Below are 22,238 nucleotides of genomic sequence, written 5' to 3' on the forward strand. Positions count from 1 at the left end.
ACATCAGGGAAGCGACACCCCCGGAATATGCTTCAGACGTTAGTTAGAGGTTTTCTGGGTATGGTGAATTATTGTGGTTGTTTCATCCGAGATCTAGCTTCGCAATCAGAACCTTTAAGGAATCTGACCAGGAGTTATGCTGTGAGGAAATAGTATGCTAGGGAACAAACAGCGTTTGACGCCATTAAGGCAGCCTTAACGGGGGATGAGACTATGGCGTACTTTGACCCTAAAAGGGAGTCAGAGCTTGTTGTGGATGCAAGTCCCGTGGGGCTAGGAGCGGTGTTGTTGCAGCCTGATGCACAGGGACAGATGCATCCAACAGCGTATACCAGCAAGGCCCTGACGGACACCGAAAAACGATACTCTCAAATCGAGAGAGAGGCCCATGCAATCTTATGGGGCTGCAAGCATTTTCGTTTGTATATTTTGGGCAAACCAGTGTCAGTAATTACGGACCATAAACCTTTGATACCCATAATGGTGGGCGGATCATCCAAACCGGCACCTCGTATCGAGAGATGGATGCTCTCCCTGGTAGAGTATGGTGTGAAACTCCATTACAGACCGGGAACAAACAACCCAGCAGACTATTTGTCCCGACACCCTGGATCGGGCAGTACTCAGGCGAGAACAGAAGAGGATGACTGCACAGAGGTTGTCCGTCAGGTAGTGGAGGCGGCCATGCACATGGCACTGACCATCCTAGAAGTGGTTGACGCATCCCGAGCAGATGAAGTACTTCAACTTTTCATGGGCGTCATAGACAGAGGAGGATGGAAAAGAATATTGGACAACAACACACGGAGGAAAAAGGGAGCACAGCAGGACTTGCAGGCGATGTGGCGAGCCCGACATGAACTGTCAATCTCAGAAGGACTGATGTTGAGGGGGTGCCAAATTGTGGTACCCTGAGCACTGGTGGGAAAGGTGCTAGAGTTGGCGCACAAGGGCCACCAAGGCACAGCAAAAACCAAGATCCGCCTAGGAGCCAAGGTGTGGTTCACGGACATGGACCGCAGGGTAGACAAATACATCTGTCAATGCATAGTATGCCAAGCCACCAGCCCAGCAGCAAGGGAACCTCCCATCCAATCCATGGCTAGGAGTGAACAAGCATGAGGAACAGTACACGCAGATTTTGGTTCCACTGGGAGGGGCACGTACTTCCTGGCCGTGATTGATCATTGGTCCCGGTATCCTGAGATCGAACTTGTGGAGTCTACGGCCAGTGACCACACGATTCAGGCCCTGGAGAGAATCTTTGCCACCCATGGATTCCCAGTCGAGCTATGTTCGGATAATGGACCCCCTTTTCAAGGACAGCAGTTCGCCAACTACATGAAGGAGTGCGGAATAAAGCAACGCAAGGTACTCTCTAGACAGGGGCAAATGGCAAGGCCGAAAGATTCATGCGAACCTTGAATAAGGTGTTCAGGATATCGCTGAATGGAGGGGGTGAACTTCGAAGAAACTTGTTTCAGTTTCTCAGGGAGTACAGAGCGACTCCAAATCAATCCACGGGAGTGGCACCGGGGGAAGCACTTTTCCAGCGATGCCACAGAGGCCTCATCCCGGAAGTTGAGGGTAGAGAGCCAGGGTGTATAGATAACAAAAGAGTCCGGGAGGAAAGGCAGCTAAGCAATGAGCGGGAAAGTGCCTGGAGGCGAGTCCGCACTCCTACTATCTCGGTGGGGGACACTCTGCTGGTGCGCAACCGGCACGCAGAAGGGAAATTGTCCCTCACATATGAACCAAATCCCATGGGTGTGACTCACGTAAATGATTCCAGGTGACTGCTGCTGATGAAAGAAGGACAGTGACAAGGAATGTGTCCAACTTTAAGAAAATTGAGAGAGGTGCCGATGAGGAAGACTCCATGGGCAGTGGGCCGAGGGATGCAGAGTCCAGTGCAGCTGATGGTGACGGTAACAGTGGTGGGGAACTACCCATCACAGACGCTTCAGGTCCGGCCCAGGTTGGTAGCCGGAGGTACCTGAGCAGGGAAGGGCGAAGATGCCCAGCACGATTTCAAGACTTCATTACGGACACGGAACCCTGAGCATCAGTGGTTATGTTAATGACTCACGTTGGGTCTATTGTTGTGCAAGTGGGTATACCCCAGCATTGTCAGCCCCTTGCCATGTGATAACATGTTATTTGTTAATTTCTGTTCTTTAAAGAAAAGGAGGAATGTTACGGAGCTATACGCTTGGTAATGCGCATGCAGGAGCCTCACTATGGGCCACGCATGCGAAGTAAATAAACGGGAGCCCGTGCGCGACAGTTGCCGCCGGGACCCCAGACCAGCAAGACGTGTCGGAGCATTATTTTGTAAAGGTGTGTTCCTGAGTGCCTGTGGCGGCCTGGGGCTATAGATAACAACATGCGCTACGCCATCTTGCTCTCCCTCACCTCAACCCCCGGAGTCGGGACCAAGCCTTGCCTGCGACCCAGATAGGACACGTGCATGCCAACGAGAAGCCACGACCACGGCAAGGTAAGGGGCTTCTAGCCTGCCCCTTCCAGCCCAAAGTTAAATGTAGGCCCCCTTCCCCTGGTGTTCCATTTTCCTCCCTTGGCCCACTCCATTTTAACCCAGTGTTTATTTAATGTTCCTCCCCTGTCCAGCAGCCTCCTGCCAGCCTCCCTGACCAGTTCAGATAGGCCCACCACTCCGAGAAGCCCCAGCCAGTGGCTTCCAGCCTGCCTCTTTCCTACCAGGCCGGCTTTTTTCTCCATTTTTCTCCCCGTTCAAATCCAAGATGGCGGCCAGGCGTTTATAACCAGCCACGTGTAGGGCGCGCCCTACTGTTCAAATAAACACATACTAGAATTAATCACAAACTAACAGTATCTCAAGTTGTAAATGCAGATCTGGGAATCACTGCAGTTTCCAATGGAAACAAATCTCGAGAAAGGGGACAGCGCACATCTAGGCACCCTAGTTTCAGGGCCTGATAAGAAATCCAGGAGACCAGTGAGGACAGGTCACGGGGGTCCCCCAGCAGTGCAGGACTGTGCAGAAAAGGAGGAGATGCAGAAGCTTGGAAGAGAGCGGCCCAGAGCAGCGGGAAGCGAAGAGTGCAGAGGTGAGCGTCGCCCAAGGAGCCCGGAAGGAGTGCCAGGGCCATCCAGCGCCAAGCAGAGAGGTGTGCCCCGCGACCCCAAGTCAATGAGGGAGAGCCCTGCCGCCAAAGCAACTGGCAGTGACGACACCACATTATGTGAAATGCAATCAAAGTTCCAAAATGTCTAATGAAGGCATTGTAAGATATAGAGACTGCCACAGATGCATTCTGGGTACGAAGTGCATGTTCCGAAAAATCTAAAAAACACCGAGTTCTGACGGTGCATTCAAATGTATTGAAAGTACCAAATGGTATACTGAGGATTGTAAGACACAGAATCTCACCGCTGCATTTACCAACACATCTAAAAGACACGGTGGGAGTCCTGGAGGTGCATTCTGGGTAATGTATTGAAGTACCAAATTGTATACAGCAGATTGTAAGACACAGAATCTCACTGCTGCATTCTGGGTATGGAAAGAATTTACCAAAACATCTAAAAGACACGTGGGAGTCCCAGAGGTGCATTCTGGGAAATGTAGTAAAAATACCAACACGCATAAAGAATGTCGTAATATACAAAGAATTCCAACACTACACTCGGGGAATAGAGTGCATGTCCCGAAACATCTAAAAGACATTGGGAAATGCATGCTGGGAAATGTATTGAAAGTACCGAATGGTACACAGAAGATTGTAAGACACAGAATCTCACCGCTGCATTCTGGGTATGGAAAAAATTTACCGAAACATCTGAAAGACAGAGTGGGAGTCCTGGAGGTGCATTCTGGGAAATGAAATATAAGTGCCGACATAGTGAAACAGAGGTGTGCCACTGCATTCTGGGATTTATAGTCAAAGATGTAAAGTGCCTTGTCACAGCAGGCGAGCAGCCCGGATTTTGCATTTTGGGGAAATAGGTGAATTCTCCAACGAATCCCCAAGGGTGGAGTGGGGTCTCGGTGAAAGGGCAGCCCAGGAAGGAAGGGCAGCGCAGGGGCACCGCGCTCGCCATGGCACAGACCAGCCAGCCCTTCGCCCTCCCTCCCTCCGTGCGAGCGCCAAGGAGGTAAAGTGGGTACCCAGTGGTAGCGGCGGCGCTACAGTAAACACAGTCTGGAGGGAGATTGTGGGGTGCGAAAGGTCTTGGGGGCGGAGGGGGCAGTCCAAGGAAGCTGAGGGGTGAGAGGTCACGGTGGGTGGTGGCCGACAACGGCAGGAATAACGCGCTTCATGTGGCTTCAAAGCGCTGGGGGGGGCGGTGGGAAAGAGGGCTGAAAGGCAAATGGTGCTTTACGTCTCTTAGTTTATTATATTGTTTCCCCCCATCCGTGAAATAAAGTACTTTATGCAAATCTCGTGTTGCCCACTTAACCCCACGCGTATCATTGGTGCTTTGCGGTTCCCCCAAAGCGCCCCACTTTAGACCAGAGGGTTCATTAAGAAGGAGACAAAAAGAACGGAAAAGCACCAACAAAAACCAGTGCAGTGCCACGGGCCGGAGCTGCCTCCCGCCCACACATCGGTGCAGGCCTGCCTGCCTGCCTGCCTGCCTGCCCTTCTCCAGGAGACCCCGTGCCTCCCACAGCAGCCCGGCACATACTGGGGCCTCTGTCTGCCCGGGGCCACACCCCCTCCAGGCCTCTCACACGGGAGTGTGCGCAAGTAGAAAGGCAAGGGGCGGAGGGCTCTCACAATGCATTATTCAGGGGTGCCACGCCTCAACATAACCGTGGCAGATCAGCCACAGCTGTGCACGTGTCTAGCTCATCATGAATAGGTCTGTAGCGCCGCAGCTGCCATGTCCGCGCTTCTCGGCGCTAAGCTCGATCTCGCTGGAGGAGAGGGGAGCGTGTCTGGGACCCACCCCCGGAGTACTCACCATTGATCTCGCCCTGGGCTTTGGGGGACCTCTTGCCGCGTTTCCTGAAGAAGCTGGAGGCGTCCGACCCTTTCATGAAGACCCTTTTCTTCAGACCTAGGAGAAGGCGGGAGAAGTGTTACTCGCGGCGGGGTGGTTGGGGCTTAGGGGGTGCGGGCACCCTAAAACTCACCTTCCTTCTCCTCAGGCCCAGCCGCTCTCGGCGACCGGACAGCAGCGCCTTCCCCCTCCGACAGAACTGCGGGGAGAGGACACGAAGCGTTATTAGGTCAGCCAGCCCCCAATATCCTCACAAGAATTATAGTGCCTCGCAGAGCATCACACAAGCGCCAAGAACAGGCAGCGGAATTCAGGCTGTGACCTTGGAGGAATGGGAGGCTGCCGGGACCTGCTGGGACTCGAGTCTCCAGCCTGCGGGGGTGCAGGCCTGTGCACGCTGCAGCAGCCGCCCAACCCTCCCGGCCTTCTGAACGCACACACGCCCCAGAACATCAGCTTCTGGGCGCTGTTATTACTTGCCGGCACTTCTGCACCCAGCCTGCCCCAGGGAAGCTGTACAAAGCTGATTGGGGAGGAGGGGGGCTGTGATGAGGCGGCCAGCTCTTCACGGAGGATTAATGCGGCCCCCACCTTAATAATGAAAGCATTCCCCCTGCTAATCTACCCCGGCCCCTTCTGCCCGCTAGCTATGCTCGGGTGGGGACTGGCCTGAGCCTTCACTTCGATGTGAGCCCCTCGGCCGCAATTTACTCCCCATGACCTTGAACCTTCCGGGCGGGCGCCTAGAAGCTGTGGGGATGTGTATTCACAACACCAAGACAGTTATGGTGGGTTTATAATGTTTGAAAATAAATCTGTCCCCTGAAATGAGAAAGCAACAAAGTATGCACACGCGCACCCCCCCACATACACACGCACTCCCACCCCACACATGCACACACGCATCCCCCCATACACGCATGCACACACGAACCCCCACACATACACATACGCACACCCCCACACATGCACACGCGCACCCCCCACATACACACGCACACCCCCACACATACACACACGCACCCCCACACATACACATGCACACGCGCACACCCCCCCACATACACACATGCATACCCCCCACATACACATACGCACCCCCACACATACACATGCACACGCGCACCCCTCACATACACACGCACATCCCCACACATACACATACGCACCCCCCCACACACACGCACACATGCACACATGCACACGCGCACACCCCCCCACATACACACACGCACACCCCCCCACATACACATGCACACCCCCACACATGCACATGCACACACGCATCCCCCACACACGCATGCACACACGCACACCCCCACACATACGCACACCCTCACACATACACATGCACACGCGCACCCCCCACATACACACGCACACCCCCACACACATACACATGCACACACGCATCCCCCACACATACGCACACCCCCACACATACACATGCACACACGTACACCCCCCACATACACACGCACACCCCCCACATACACATGCACACCCCCACATACACGCACCCCCCCACGTACACATGCACACACACACACATACACATGCACACAAGCACCCCCACAAATACACACACGCACACCCCCACATACACATGCACCCCCCCACCCCCCCACATACACATGCACACACCCACCCCCACACATACACATGCACATGTGCACCCCCACATACACACGCACACCCCCACACATGCACACACGCACCCCCCACATACACATGCACACGCGCACACCCCCCCACATACACACCCCCACACATACACATGCACACGCGCACACCCCCCCACATACACACATGCATACCCCCCACATACACATACGCACCCCCACACATACACATGCACACGCGCACCCCTCACATACACACGCACATCCCCACACATACACATACGCACCCCCCCACACACACGCACACATGCACACGCGCACACCCCCCCACATACACACACGCACACCCCCCCACATACACATGCACACCCCCACACATGCACATGCACACACGCATCCCCCACACACGCATGCACACACGCACACCCCCACACATACGCACACCCTCACACATACACATGCACACGCGCACCCCCCACATACACACGCACACCCCCACACACATACACATGCACACACGCATCCCCCACACATACGCACACCCCCACACATACACATGCACACACGTACACCCCCCACATACACACGCACACCCCCCACATACACATGCACACCCCCACATACACGCACCCCCCCACGTACACATGCACACACACACACATACACATGCACACAAGCACCCCCACAAATACACACACGCACACCCCCACATACACATGCACCCCCCCACCCCCCCACATACACATGCACACACCCACCCCCACACATACACATGCACATGTGCACCCCCACATACACACGCACACCCCCACACATGCACACACGCACCCCCCACATACACATGCACACGCGCACACCCCCCCACATACACACCCCCCACATACACATGCACACACGCACACCCCCACACATACACATGCACACCCCCCACATACACATGCACACGCGCACCCCCCACACATGCACACGCGCACACCCCCCCACATGCACACACACGCACACACCCCCACACATACACATGCACACACGCACACCCCACACAATCACATATCGCCACATGCGCACAAACCCTACACATACACACGCACACCCCCCACATACACATGCACACGCGCACCCCCCCACACATACACATGCACACGCGCACACCCCCACATACACACCCCCCCACATACACATGCACACACGCACACCCCCCACACGACATGCACACACGCACATCCCCACACATGCACACGCGCACACCCCCCCACATACACATGCACACACGCACACCCCCACACATACACATCCCCACACATGCACACGCGCACCCCCCACATATACACATGCACACGCGCACCCCCCACACTTACACACACGCACACCCCCCATACACATGCACACACACTCCCCCACAAATATACATGCACACACATACACATGCACACCCCCACATGCACACGCACACCCCCCATATACACATGCACAACCCCCCACATACACATGCACACACGCATCCCCCACACACGCATGCACACACGCACACCCCCACACATACGCACACCCTCACACATACACATGCACACGCGCACCCCCCACATACACACGCACACCCCCACACACATACACATGCACACACGCATCCCCCACACATACGCACACCCCCACACATACACATGCACACACGTACACCCCCCACATACACACGCACACCCCCCACATACACATGCACACCCCCACATACACGCACCCCCCCACGTACACATGCACACACACACACATACACATGCACACAAGCACCCCCACAAATACACACACGCACACCCCCACATACACATGCACCCCCCCACCCCCCCACATACACATGCACACACCCACCCCCACACATACACATGCACATGTGCACCCCCACATACACACGCACACCCCCACACATGCACACACGCACCCCCCACATACACATGCACACGCGCACACCCCCCCACATACACACCCCCCACATACACATGCACACACGCACACCCCCACACATACACATGCACACCCCCCACATACACATGCACACGCGCACCCCCCACACATGCACACGCGCACACCCCCCCACATGCACACACACGCACACACCCCCACACATACACATGCACACACGCACACCCCACACAATCACATATCGCCACATGCGCACAAACCCTACACATACACACGCACACCCCCCACATACACATGCACACGCGCACCCCCCCACACATACACATGCACACGCGCACACCCCCACATACACACCCCCCCACATACACATGCACACACGCACACCCCCCACACGACATGCACACACGCACATCCCCACACATGCACACGCGCACACCCCCCCACATACACATGCACACACGCACACCCCCACACATACACATCCCCACACATGCACACGCGCACCCCCCACATATACACATGCACACGCGCACCCCCCACACTTACACACACGCACACCCCCCATACACATGCACACACACTCCCCCACAAATATACATGCACACACATACACATGCACACCCCCACATGCACACGCACACCCCCCATATACACATGCACAACCCCCCACATACACATGCACACGCGCACACCCCCCACACATGCACACACGCACACCCCCCGCACATGCACACACCCCCACATGCACATGCACACACCCCCCACATGCACACGCGCACACCCCTCCCACATACACACGCACACCCCCCCACATACACATGCACACGCGCACACCCCCACACATACACATGCACACACGCACCCCCCCATACATACACGCACACTCCCACACATACACACACCCCCACACATACACATGCACACGCGCACACCCCCATACACACACACACCCCCCACACATACACACACACTCACCCCCACACACACACATGCGCACAACCCCCCACACACACACGCACCCCCACATACACATGCGCGTACCCCCCACACACACGCACCCCCACACATACACATGCTCACGCGCACCCCCCATACACACACACGTTTGGAACCCCACGTTCATTGTATTGCTGGCCACTACAGACCACTCGGACTTTCCCTAAGCGCTGTCACCTAGGGACGCCTAAGTGCAGATGTTTCTGCCCGGGATGGGCTGGGGGGATGGTGGTGGGTGCAGACGTGCTGTCACCTAGGGGGGCTGCGTGCAGATGTGCTGTTGCCTAGGAGGTTCCAGAGTGCAGACGTGCTAGCCTGTTCCCTTGGGGGGCTGGGGGCAGACGTGCTGTCACTTGGGGTGGCAGGGGGGTGTAGATGTGCTGTTGCTTAGGTGGTTCCCGAATGCAGATGTTAGCCTGTCCCCTCTTGCAGATGTGCTGTTGCCTAGGAGGTGCTGGAGTGAAGATGTGATAGCCTGTCCCCTGTGGGCAGATGTGCTGTTGCCTAGGTGGTTCCCGAGTGCAGATGTGCTAGCCGGTCCTCTGGGGGCAGATGTGCTGTTGCCTAGGTGGTTCCCGAGTGCAGATGTGCCTACCGGTCCTCTGGGGGCAGATGTGCTGTATCTTAGGAGGTTCCCGAGTGCAGATGTGCTAGCCTGTCCTCTGGGGGCAGATGTGCTGTTGCCTAGGAGGCTCGAGAGTGCAGACATGCTAGCCTGTCCCCTGGGGGCAGATGTGCTGTTGCTTAGGGGGTTCCGGAGTGCAGATGTGCTAGCCTGTCCCCTGGGGGGCTGGGTGCAGATGTGCTGTTGCTTAGGAGATTCCCGAGTGCAGATGTGCTAGCCTGTCCCCTGGGGGGCTGGGTGCAGATGTGCTGTTGCTTAGGAGATTCCCGAGTGTAGACGTGCTAGCCTGTCCCCTGTGGGGCTGGGGGCAGATGTGCTGTTGCCTAGGAGGCTCCCGGGTGCAGATGTGCCATTGCCTAGGAGGTTCCCGAGTGCAGATGTGCTAGCCTGTCCCCTGGGGGGCTGGGTGCAGATGTACTGTTGCCTAGGAGGTTCCCGAGTGCAGATGTGCTAGCCTGTCCCCTGGGGGCAGATGTGCTGTTGCCTAGGAGGTGCCAGAGCTCAGACGTGCTAGCCTGTCCCCAGGGGGCAGATGTGCTGTTGCCTAGGAGGTTCCTGGGTGCAGATGTGCTAGCTTGTCTCCTGGGGGGGGGGGGCTGGGTGCAGATGTGCTGTTGCCTAGGAGGTGCCGGAGCTCAGATGTGCTAGCTTGTCCCCTGGGGGCAGATGTGCTGTTGCCTAGGAGGTTACCGGGTGCAGACGTGCTAGCCTGTCCCCTGGGGGGCTGGGGCAGATGTGCTGTCACCTGGGAGGGGGGGGGTGCAGATGTGCTGTTGCCTAGGAGGTTCCCGAATGCAGATGTGATAGCCTGCCCCGTGTTGCAGATGTGCTGTTGCTTAGGAGGTTCGAGTGCAGCCCTGCTAGCCTTTCCCCTGGGGGCAGATGTGCTGTTGCCTAGGAGGTTCCGGAGTGAAGATGTGCTAGCCTGTCCCCTGGGGGGGGGGGGGCTGGGCAGATGTGCTGTTGCCTAGGAGGCTCCCGGGTGCAGATGTGCTGTTGCCTAGGAGGCTCCCTGGTGCAGATGTGCTGTTGCCTAGGAGGTTCCCGAGTGCAGATGTGCTAGCCTGTCCCCTGGGGGCAGATGTGCTGTTGCTTAGGAGGTTCCTGGGTGCAGATGTGCTAGCCTGTCCCCTGGGGGGGCTGGGTGCAGATCTGCTGTTGCCTAGGAGGTTCCTGAGTGCAGACGTGCTAGCCTGTCCCCTGGGGGCAGATGTGCTGTTGCCTAGGAGGGTCCTGGATGCAGATGAGCCAGCTTGTCTCCTGGGGGGGGTGCTGGGTGCAGATGTGCTGTTGCCTAGGAGGTTGCTGGGTGCAGACGTGCTAGCCTGTCCCCAGGGGGCAGATGTGCTGTTGCCTAGGAGGTTCCTGGGTGCAGATGAGCCAGCTTGTCTCCTGGGGGGGGGTGCTGGGTGCAGATGTGCTGTTGCCTAGGAGGTGCCGGAGCTCAGATGTGCTAGCCTGTCCCCTGGGGGCAGATGTACTGTTGCCTAGGAGGTTCCCGGTTGCAGACGTGCTGTCACCTGGGGGGGGGGGTGCAGATGTGCTGTTGCCTAGGAGGTTCCCGAATGCAAATGTGATAGCCTGTCCCGTGTTGCAGATGTGCTGTTGCTTAGGAGGTTCCGGAGTGCAGCCCTGCTAGCCTGTCCCCTGGGGGCAGATGTGCTGTTGCCTAGGAGGTTCCGGAGTGCAGATGTGCTAGCCTGTCCCCTGGGGGGGGGCCTGGGGCAGATGTGCTGTTATCTAGGGAGCCCCTGCTGGTAAAACCCGGCCGGTTGTTCTCCCCGCCCTCAGTTTCAGAAGAGTGCGCGCAGATGCAGTTTGATCCCAAATGCACACCATTTGGGATCCCGCATCTTTCGCCAGCTTCCAGGGGGGGCAAAGTACTCACGGGCCAGTAGGGCGACGGCGGCCAGGCAGCAGAGCAGGAGGACGCGCTCCCAGTTCATCTTTGCAGGACTCCTCGGGACAGACTGCACATTCCTGGCGTGGGGTGCACGGTGGGTAGGGGAGGGAGGCGGCTGGAATGTGACGAGGGTCCTGGGAGGGGCCCAGGGCTGGACCTCAGACCTCAGCCCGCAGCCCGCAGGTAACCTCCGCCAGTGGTCTGTGTGTGGAGGCAGCACACGCTCCCCGGAGACAGTGGCCCACCGCACTCCTCAAGGCTCTCCGGACCCCTGCAGCTATTAAGGGGCCGTGGCCAGGGCACTCCAGGGCAAACACGCATGCATGGGGCCGATTGCCATCAGGCTGTCTTGATTTCTGTTAAAAAAGAACACGAGGTGGGTGAATTATGCTGTTTCTGAAAAGGTGGCCAAATTCTCCATGCCAAAAGCATAGTAATGCAAGTGCCCTGGCCAGGCTCGGCTGAAGACGTTTGGGGGCCCGATTGAACATGATGGTTGGTGGTCCCCCTCTGGCCTGGAGCGCAAATCAGTCTGAGGGGCCCGTGGGGGCATACATTATAATGTAGAATCTCAGGCTTGTCCAACCTTTTTGAATGTGGGGCCGAAGCATTCACTTTTTGTCACCTGGAGGGCCGGGGAGGCCAAAAGTGAACACCCTGACCCAAAGCAGAATATTCAAAAGCGATGGTGTGTGACCTTTCACACAATAGCATCACAGGCATAGCCATGCAGTCCCAAAGATAGCTTTTGGTGTCGGGGGCAGTGAAGAAAGGTTAGTTTCTTGTGATTTCTTCCAGTGTGTATGTGTTGATATTTCTCGGAAATAGTGGGGGCGACCGAGCGTAGCGAGGGAGCTATAATGATCTATGGAGGGTTTGTGGGGGGGTCTCCCCCCACCCCCCAAGATTATTTTTTTTCTCCAAATATGGGGCTGAAATGGTGCATTTTACAGCAGGAAAAGTGACCAAAAACCCATAGGTTTACAACCAGTTCTAAAGGGGAACATGTACATTCCATGTCACTAACAGCAGACAAGAACATTGTAGAACACAACACATTTTAATGATCAATGTGTCCAGAGTGTAAGACAGCACTGTCACTGATGTAACACATTGGCATGCTAGTTGTCCCCAAAATATGCCTCTGTAGCAACATGTCTATGCTGGTTGTTCCCAATTTAGGCCAGCATTGTCCTATACAAAGCATGATTGATGCTGCCTGAGCATGTGCAGTGTGCCCAATACATATGCCAGCTTATCTCTGTAATACACATTAATTTCTTCTGTGTTAATGATTGATGCTGCCTGTGCAGTGTTGTGCCCAATACATATGGCAGCGTATCTCTGTAATACACATTCATTACTTCTGTGGTAATGAAAGAAGCATAATGCCATTCCAGGGGGCACCTGAGGCAGTAAAAGACCTCTGCCACGGCCCGGTTTATTGGTCGGACCCAACGTTGCAGAAATCAATTAATTAATCATGTCCACAGACCCGACAAACATTGAATAAATAAATCGGGCAGGGGAGCCGACTTATGAATTTCCCAGGGGGTGCCCAAATATAGGAAGTGACATAACCAGCACTTATATGACCGCATTTGCACGTAGTCGCCAACTTGGTGCTAGGGGGGCGGGGGGGGGGTGCAGAACAGTGGAAACATTGGCTAGCATGTATTGCATGTACTAAAGGCAAGTAAGAAGGAGATTTAAGCCTTTGAGTTGCATCCCAGTTGGCCAATACTGCCCCTACTCCACCACTCTATAATCATCCAGGTTGTAGTAGCCCTCAAAAGGCAGAGCAACACAAGTAGGATAGGAGAACGAAATGCCATCCCATCCTGTGAGTGTGTCAAAACTCAGAGCAAAGACTGTGCGTGTGCCTTGGAGCACAATCTCACTAATTTGGTGCAATTTGTGCAAGTGGGTGCATGGGAATGCCATGCGTGTGTGTGGGCTGCATACCCCGGATCACTTGCTCACTTCTTCACTGAAACTCTATCCAAGGCAGTACTGTCCCAATGGTGAGAAGTGTCATATTTTCATATTAACTATGCTTAAGCACTTTGGGTTATTGAATAGTGCTGCTACATACGGAGTAATTCCACCTCTTTAAATATATTAGCTCTTTAATAGCCACAACAGTGTTGATTTATTCTGATGATGATGAAGATGATGTTAGACTTGCTCAATAGTTCTGGTTCTGTATCATTAAATGTACTTCAGATCTTCGGAGTCTCGGGAGGATAGCTCAGGAGCAACACAGGTTTGATCCCGCTGGGTACATTATACCTCTACATCTGTGCACCCCTCTTACAAAGAGGGGTGCACAGATGTACAAATACACCCAACCCAAAACGATTTTTAGAAATTGAGGGACAGACTTGCTTTGCATCTGTGCCTCCATTTCTAAAAATCGTTTTGGGTTGGGTGTACCTCTACATCTGTGCACCCCTCTTGCCAAGCGGGGTGCACAGATGTACAAATACATCCAACCCAAAACGATTTTTAGAAATTGAGGGACAGACTTGCTTTGAATCTGTGCCTCCATTTCTAAAAATCGTTTTGGGATGGGTGTACCTCTACATCTGTGCACCCCTCTTTCTAAGAGGGGTGCACAGATGTACAAATACACCCAACCCAAAACGATTTTTTAGAAATTGGGGGACAGACTTGCTTTGCATCTGTGCCTCCATTTCTAAAAATCGTTTTGGGTTGGGTGTACCTCTACATCTGTGCACCCCTCTTGCCAAGCGGGGTGCACAGATGTACAAATACATCCAACCCAAAACGATTTTTAGAAATTGAGGGACAGACTTGCTTTGAATCTGTGCCTCCATTTCTAAAAATCGTTTTGGGATGGGTGTACCTCTACATCTGTGCACCCCTCTTTCTAAGAGGGGTGCACAGATGTACAAATACACCCAACCCAAAACGATTTTTTAGAAATTGGGGGACAGACTTGCTTTGCATCTGTGCCTCCATTTCTAAAAATCGTTTTGGGTTGGGTGTACCTCTACAACTGTGCACCCCTCTTGCCAAGCGGGGTGCACAGATGTACAAATACATCCAACCCAAAACGATTTTTAGAAATTGAGGGACAGACTTGCTTTGAATCTGTGCCTCCATTTCTAAAAATCGTTTTGGGATGGGTGTACCTCTACATCTGTGCACCCCTCTTTCTAAGAGGGGTGCACAGATGTACAAATACATCCAACCCAAAACGATTTTTAGAAATTGAGGGACAGACTTGCTTTGAATCTGTGCCTCCATTTCTAAAAATCGTTTTGGGATGGGTGTACCTCTACATCTGTGCACCCCTCTTTCTAAGAGGGGTGCACAGATGTACAAATACACCCAACCCAAAACGATTTTTAGAAATTGAGGGACAGACTTGCTTTGAATCTGTGCCTCCATTTCTAAAAATCGTTTTGGGTTGGGTGTACCTCTACATCTGTGCACCCAAACGATTTTTCGAAATTGAGGGACAGATGCAAAACAAGAGCCTCTTTCTTTGCATCCGTCCCTCCATTTTTAAACATTGTTTTTTACCCGGCTTTTACCCGGGCCGCCAGAGAGAGACACAGTATGGATGGAACAAAGGACCATCCATACTGCGTCTCTTCTCTCCGGCCTGGGGGGCGGAGCACCCGCATACTCTGCGCCCCTGAAACTGGGCCGTGGCCTGTAACTGCCTCTGGTGCTGGGGGCACCAGAGGCAGTTACAGACCACGGCCCGGTTTATTTATTTATTTGTTCAATGTTTGTCGGGTCCGTGGACCCGATTAATTTATTTATGCAGAAATAAATAAATTAATCGGGTCCACGGACCCGACAAACATTGAACAAATAAATAAATAAACCGGGGCGTGGCAGAGTCAGTAACAGTCCTCCGCCACGGCCTGGTTTATTTATTTATTTGTTCAATGTTGTCTGTACAGCCTCGCGGGCCACATGAAATGGCTTGGAGGGCCGCATTGTGGCCCGCGGGCCGTATGTTGGACCACCTTGATAGATAAACATAAGATTAATACACACCAATTACCACGAGAGGGCGAGACAGCAGGGAGCTGAAATACTGAATGTTTGCTGAATAGCTGTGAATCCTTCTTTGTAAGCAAGAGGCTAACGTGGAGGAACCAGTGGTGAAAGGCAACACAGTGATAACATTCTGATTTCCTCAATGGAAGTGGCGGCAGGACAGGCACCAGCAAACACAGCTTGTAAGGTGAGCGCTGCAATGTGCAGGCTGTAAGCCCCAGAACTAAGTAATATATAAAGGAATATATTGCTGTGTTGTTCGACTGCTCACTGGCAATATGAGGACAGCTGTTGTGCCCCCTCCCCTCCCCTGAGGTTCCAAGGCCCTTTCATTTGACAAGGTTTAAAGGGCATGACGCTGTCCCTGGCCCTTGCTGTATCAGTATCCTGTTCAAACGTCACATGTGCATTCCTGACAGCTGCTGTGACCCAGTCACTGCAGCCAGAGGTTAACATTTTAGCTGCTGCACCTCTGTTTCCAAATTTAATAATTGTTGCCATATTTATCTGGTGCCACATCAATCTACAACAATAAGACATATTTGGTTATGATATGGAAACTAATAAAACACAGAATTATTAAAGCCACACCAGTGGCAGCTCTTTGAGCCGAGACCATCTATGTGAGGGCAATGTATATTCATGGCAACCTGGCCATGTGCACTGCTCCCAATGAGGCAGTGGCAGTATGCTGTCTTCCTTTGATCCCCTGGGAGGAAGGGTACCACCTCTCCTTATACCCAGGAACTCCGACTAGCAGATCTTCTGGGAATCCTGCTTCAAATGGGCATTCACATAACAAAGGACAGCCTCCTGCCAGTTTCTGGCAGAGGTTAGGCAGAAAAAACGAAGCAGACCCGAGAAAGGATTGCACCACCTGGGCTTCCTGTCCACTCAATGTCCTGCAGAAGGCACTCTGCAAATGAAGCAAGAAGATAAGGGTCACTTGGCATAGCGAGATGGACTAGACCCCTTATACCCCTTATAGCAGGCATGCTTCTGTCCAATCCCCTGTGACCATTTACCTTTATAAGGAAGGGGTCTCCCGCTCCTGACTTAATTCAGCTTAGGACACAGGAAGAAGACAAGCACTTTGGACTCCTACCAGGAGGGCCGTTCCTTCCAGAGTCCTTCGACACAGAGGCGAAGGCATCCCAGACAGCGGAGACCTCTGTCTCCTAGCCATGCTCTGGGACCAGTGGGGAGGAACTGCTGTGGACGAAGGACTAATCGCTGGCTGTACTGGCACCAGGCTCCTGCTCACTGGAGGCGAAGTATACTCTGCAGGTGCCAGCCAAGCACCATGGAGTGGGAGAGCAGCAGAAGGACTAACCGTATCCTGGAGCCACTGGATACGACTCCCGGCTTCCCCTGCATCTCTAGGCTATTGCAGTTTGGGCCACTTCCATACTGTCCAAGCTGCTGTGAGAGAACCACAGCAGTCATCCTTGTCCTCAATGCTCCAACACCTTTGCATCTCAGAGGTTGCTGCATGCCGAAGCCACGCCATCTCCTATTCCTAGACCCGCTTAGTCTTCCAGCATCCCCAACTCGACACTGCTGCCTGGTCTCCAGCTTCGTTAGGTCAGGCAATTGCTGCAGAAGGACGCTGTGTTGAGCAAGACGAGCTTCTAGCCTCAGAAGGCCAAGTCTCCACTGCTCCACACCTCACAGAGCCGACAACCACCAGCTTCTTTGACCCACGAGCCGTCGCCGCTGCCCAAGAGCACAGCATCTTGGAACTAGGCACCGCCGCTCCTGGACTCCACACTCCCCTGATGCTGAAAGCAGACAGACTCCAGCTGAGAACCCTCTCAATGCTGTTCAGCAGCAAAGTACCGTGGAGAGGCCCTTTCTGGGACCATAGCAACTTTTAGGCCACCCTTCTCTGCCTTGTTTATGGAATGACCTATCCTTTTCGAACATTGACATTAGTGCAATTTCTTTCCTACACACCCCTGCTCAAGTCCCCAGGTGCCCTACTATATCTGTCTGTATCCTCTGTGTACTCTTGCAGGGATATGCTTTGCCTTTGTGACGAATCAGCCTCCGGGGCACCAGTGGTCCAGGGATGTTCTGATTACTTACCAATAATCTTCATTACCCCTAGACATACTCTTCCTCGTCACAGTACTTACCTCATGAGCCACCCGCCTCCGACACAGGACCTTCTTCTATTTCTTCTTATTTCTATAACTCCTCCCCCACACCCACGTCACTTAGTTTCATATTACCAAGCCGTAGCATGGGACCTTCCCCCGCACGGAGGGTGAGGAGGGTCGTCAGTACGGTGACGAGGAAGAGTAGGACTAGGAGTAATGAAGATTACCAGTAAGTAATCAGAACATTATCTCCACGTCCACTCTTCCTCGTCCCAGAACTTACCTCATGAGGTATACCACAGCAACAAACGGGGAAAAAGGTCCCAATGAGACACAGAGTCAAAACAGTGCAGAAACACACACCTTTAATAACTCCAAATTTACATCCCCACAGACAAAACTCCAACCCCGAAGGAACCAACCCCCGAGTGGGAGACATTCAACCTATAGTGGTTGATGAAGGTGCTCTGATCAGCCCAAGTGGCAGCTCTACATATCTCCTGTAGAGAAACCTCCCTTGCATCGGCCCATGAGGCCCCCAAACCTCTGGTGGACAGCCCCTGAACGTGCGCAGGCACAGGCAGGCCCGAAGCCACATAGGCCATGGAGGCCACAACACGGATCCATCGGCTAATGGACACTACAGATGCCTTACGCCCAGCCCCAGCCGGGCCAAAAGTAATCAAAAGACTGTCCGAGTGTCGGAAAGGGGCAGTTCTAGCCAAATACTCCAACACTGCCCGCCGCACATCAATGTTATGCGAAGCCACTTCCTCTGGCGTTTGCGGATTTTGAAAAAAGGCAGGGAGAACCAGATCCTGAGAGGTGTGAAAACGAGAAACAACTTTAGGGAGAAACTTCGGATCACACCTCAGCACCATCGAGTCCGGCAGAACCCTCAGGAAAGGGGGGTGACATAACAGAGCCCAAATCTCCCCAAGCCGACGGGCAGAAGTTATGGCAATCAGAAAGGCAGTCTTCAGCGTCAGATGTTTCATATCAATCTCGGAAATGGGCTCAAAGGGAGGCCATGAAGAAACTTTAAGACAAGAGGGAGATCCCAAGGAGGAAGCCCCTTATAAGTACAAGGGCGGGAAGAAGAAAAACCCCTGAGCAACTTCCCCACTAACACCTCCCCATCTAAGTGCCCATCAGAGTCCCCCAAAAGGAATTTTATGGAGGCCCACTGAGAGCAAAGCGTAGAAACCGCCAGGCCCTTGTCAAACCCATCCCGGAGGAATTGAAGGATAGCAGGGAGGCCAGAAAGCAGGGAGGTATCCCAGACCGCCCACACCAGTCCCGGAAATGGCTCCAATGTCTGCCGTAAGCCTTCAGAGTGGAGGGTCTAAGAGCATTCATTATGGACTCCACCACAGGACCAGAGAACCCCTGAGATATCAGCCTAGCCCGCGCAATATCCACACTGCCCATTGTATCTGGCGGACCCCCAACCGCAGCTCCCCCAGAAGGGGACAAGGCCACTTCGGAACCAGCCAAGGCTCCCGGCACCGAAGCTCCAACAGAGAGGGGAACCAACTCTGGCGGGGCCAGAACGGAGCCAACAACAATACAGTCACCCTGGACACTCTGATGCGCTGAACCACCCGGCGCAGAAGAGGAATAGGTGGAAAGGCATAAAGGGGGCCCTGAGGCCACTGCACAGAGGGCGGCCACCCCCCACGCACCCTCTGCCTGAAAACGAGAGCAGAAGAGGGGAACTTTTGCTGAGGCTGGAGATGCAAACAGGTCCAGAACAGGGGTCCCGAACCTGACACAGATCTCCGCAAAAACCTGAGTCGACAGGACCAGCTCCACCGAGGAGGGAAACCGGCGGCTGAGAAGATCCACCCGAACATTGTCCAGCCCCCTGATATGCAAAGCCACCAGGGACACCAGATGGGATTCTCCCCATGCCCCTATCAGAGCTGCCAGGGCATTCAAGGAGCTGGCGGAACCCCCTTGGCGGTTGACGTAAGTCAAAGCTGTCGTATTGTCCGTCCGGACCAAAACTGCCCGGCCCACCAGCAACCTCCTGAAGCACACCAGAGCCCGGAGAATGACACACAACTCTCGCCAATTGGATGTTCGATGGCTCTCTTCCGGATCCCACAACCCCTGAGCAGAGAGGACCCCCAACGTAGCTCCCCAGCCCATTCCACTGGCGTCGGTAGTAAGTGTGGTCACACGAGGAATGATCAGGGACACCTCAGCCCGTAGTTTCGGAACCCCCAACCACCACTGCAGGGAGACCCGCAGCGCTGGGGACACCGGAATCAAGGTCTCGAAAGCTTGAGATGAAGGGAGCCAGTGGGAGAGAAGGTAAGACACCATGGGGCGTAAATGAAGATGGGCCCAGGGAACTAGAAACACGGAAGAAACCATGTGCCCCTGCAATTTCAGCAATAGGCGGGCCGGGACATACTGCCTCCCGAGAACCCTGCCCAGAACAGCCAGCAAGCGACGGACCCTCTCCAGGGACAGGAACACCCTCCCCCATCCTGGTGCAAACCTGTGCACCAATGAAAACTAGATCCTGAGAAGCCTCCAGTTGAGACTTCTGCCAGTTCACCAGGAAACCCCAGTCCTGCAATGCCTGGCAGACCAATCGGAGATGAGAAATGACAGTCTGCCGGCAGGACGCTTTGATCAACCAATCGTCCAGGTAGGGAAATATCTGAATGCCCCGCAGATGTAAGTGCGCCACCAGGGGAGCCACCAGCTTGGTGAAAACTCTGGGGGCAGATCGCAGTCCGAACGGGAGCACCCTGAACTGAAAAAGTCGGGATCCCACTGCAAAGCGGAAGAACTCCATGTGCCAGGAACGGAGAGCCACGTGGTAATAAGCGTCCTGGAAATCCAGAGATGTCATCCAATCCCCCTTTAATAACATCGGAAGAATGTTCTGTAAAGTCTCCATCTTGAAGTGTTCCTTTTGGACGAAGCAGTTCAGGGCTTTGAGGTCCAGAATTAGATGGTACATCCCCGAAGGTTTGGGGACCAGGAACACCCGTGAGTAGAACCCCTGACCCTGAACAGGGAGAGGAACGGGTATGATGGCCGCCTTCAACACTAATCCGGAGAGAGCGGCGTCCATGGCCAACCTCTTGAGCTGAGACCTGGGAACCACAGTCCGAACCATGCAATGCTGGACAGGAAATGCACTCGATACCCCCATTGCACTGTGTCCAGAACCCATGAGTCGGAACACCACCTTTCCCATACTGGAAAAAACTGCCAGAGCCGCCCGCCCACCGGCAATTCCAAACCGTCAGGACATAGGTGCCGGCCCAGGACGTGAAGAGCGTGGAGGACCCAGACCCACCCTAGCTCTCCGAAAAGAATGTGACGAGGAGCCAGGAAAAGACCTGCTGGTCACTGGACCAGCCCCAGAGGAACACTTATTGGCCGTTGAAGGAGGCTTGTGTCGAAGTTTGTCAGCATGTTTGCCCGCCCTAAAAACTTTGTGCACCTTATACTCAAGGCAATCACCAAAAAGCCTGGACCCAGTGAAAGGAAGTTTCAGGGCAGCCGCCTTCTGAGACCCATCAGTCTTCCAGTCCCTTAGGTGCAAATGCCTCCGGGCAGATAGACCAGCCCCCATGGCCATGGCTGAGCCACGCACCCCATCAAAAGCCAGATCGGCCAAAAACTCAACCTGTCTCTGCATGTCTGTAAGCAAAGGGGCACAATCAGAGCCTTCATTGACAGCCTTTTTCAACCCCCTGAAACCATTCAACACCGTTTCAGCTGTGTAGGAACCATAGATATTTGCTCGAAGGGCCAGATGCGCCCCTGCATGAACCTTCTTAAGGCCGGAATTAACTCGGCGGTCCACTGGATCCCGGACGGCCGCCTCCTCGGCCGACATGGAGGAGCGACCCACCAGGCTGGCGAGGATATCGTCGACCTCAACTGGATCAGACAGCAAAGTCTCGCCCTTCAATGGGTAAAGTTTGGACATGAAGCGGGGCATTGCAATCTTCTCCGGGTCATGCCATTCCTGGAGGATTTTATCCCGGATATCGGAAACCAATGGCAACCCCTTC

General features: G+C 54.2%; 1 protein-coding gene across 1 annotated transcript in view; it reads right to left on the reverse strand.

The window, feature by feature from the left end:
* The window catches only part of UCMA (upper zone of growth plate and cartilage matrix associated), a 105,413-nt gene extending 93,224 nt beyond the window's left edge, over positions 1 to 12,189 (reverse strand). The window contains exons 1-3 of the mRNA XM_069627797.1: positions 12,035 to 12,189; positions 5,126 to 5,191; positions 4,954 to 5,049 (exon numbers count right to left, since the gene is read on the reverse strand). Of these exons, the coding sequence (XP_069483898.1) occupies positions 4,954 to 5,049; positions 5,126 to 5,191; positions 12,035 to 12,092 (220 nt within the window). The 5' untranslated portion in view covers positions 12,093 to 12,189. The remainder of the gene's footprint in view (positions 1 to 4,953; positions 5,050 to 5,125; positions 5,192 to 12,034) is intronic.
* Positions 12,190 to 22,238: the final 10,049 nt, after the last annotated feature.

Source organism: Ambystoma mexicanum, chromosome 12 (assembly GCF_040938575.1).
Source record: "Ambystoma mexicanum isolate Mex_15411 chromosome 12, UKY_AmexF1_1, whole genome shotgun sequence".
In the NCBI taxonomy this organism is placed as follows: Eukaryota; Metazoa; Chordata; class Amphibia; order Caudata; family Ambystomatidae; genus Ambystoma; species Ambystoma mexicanum.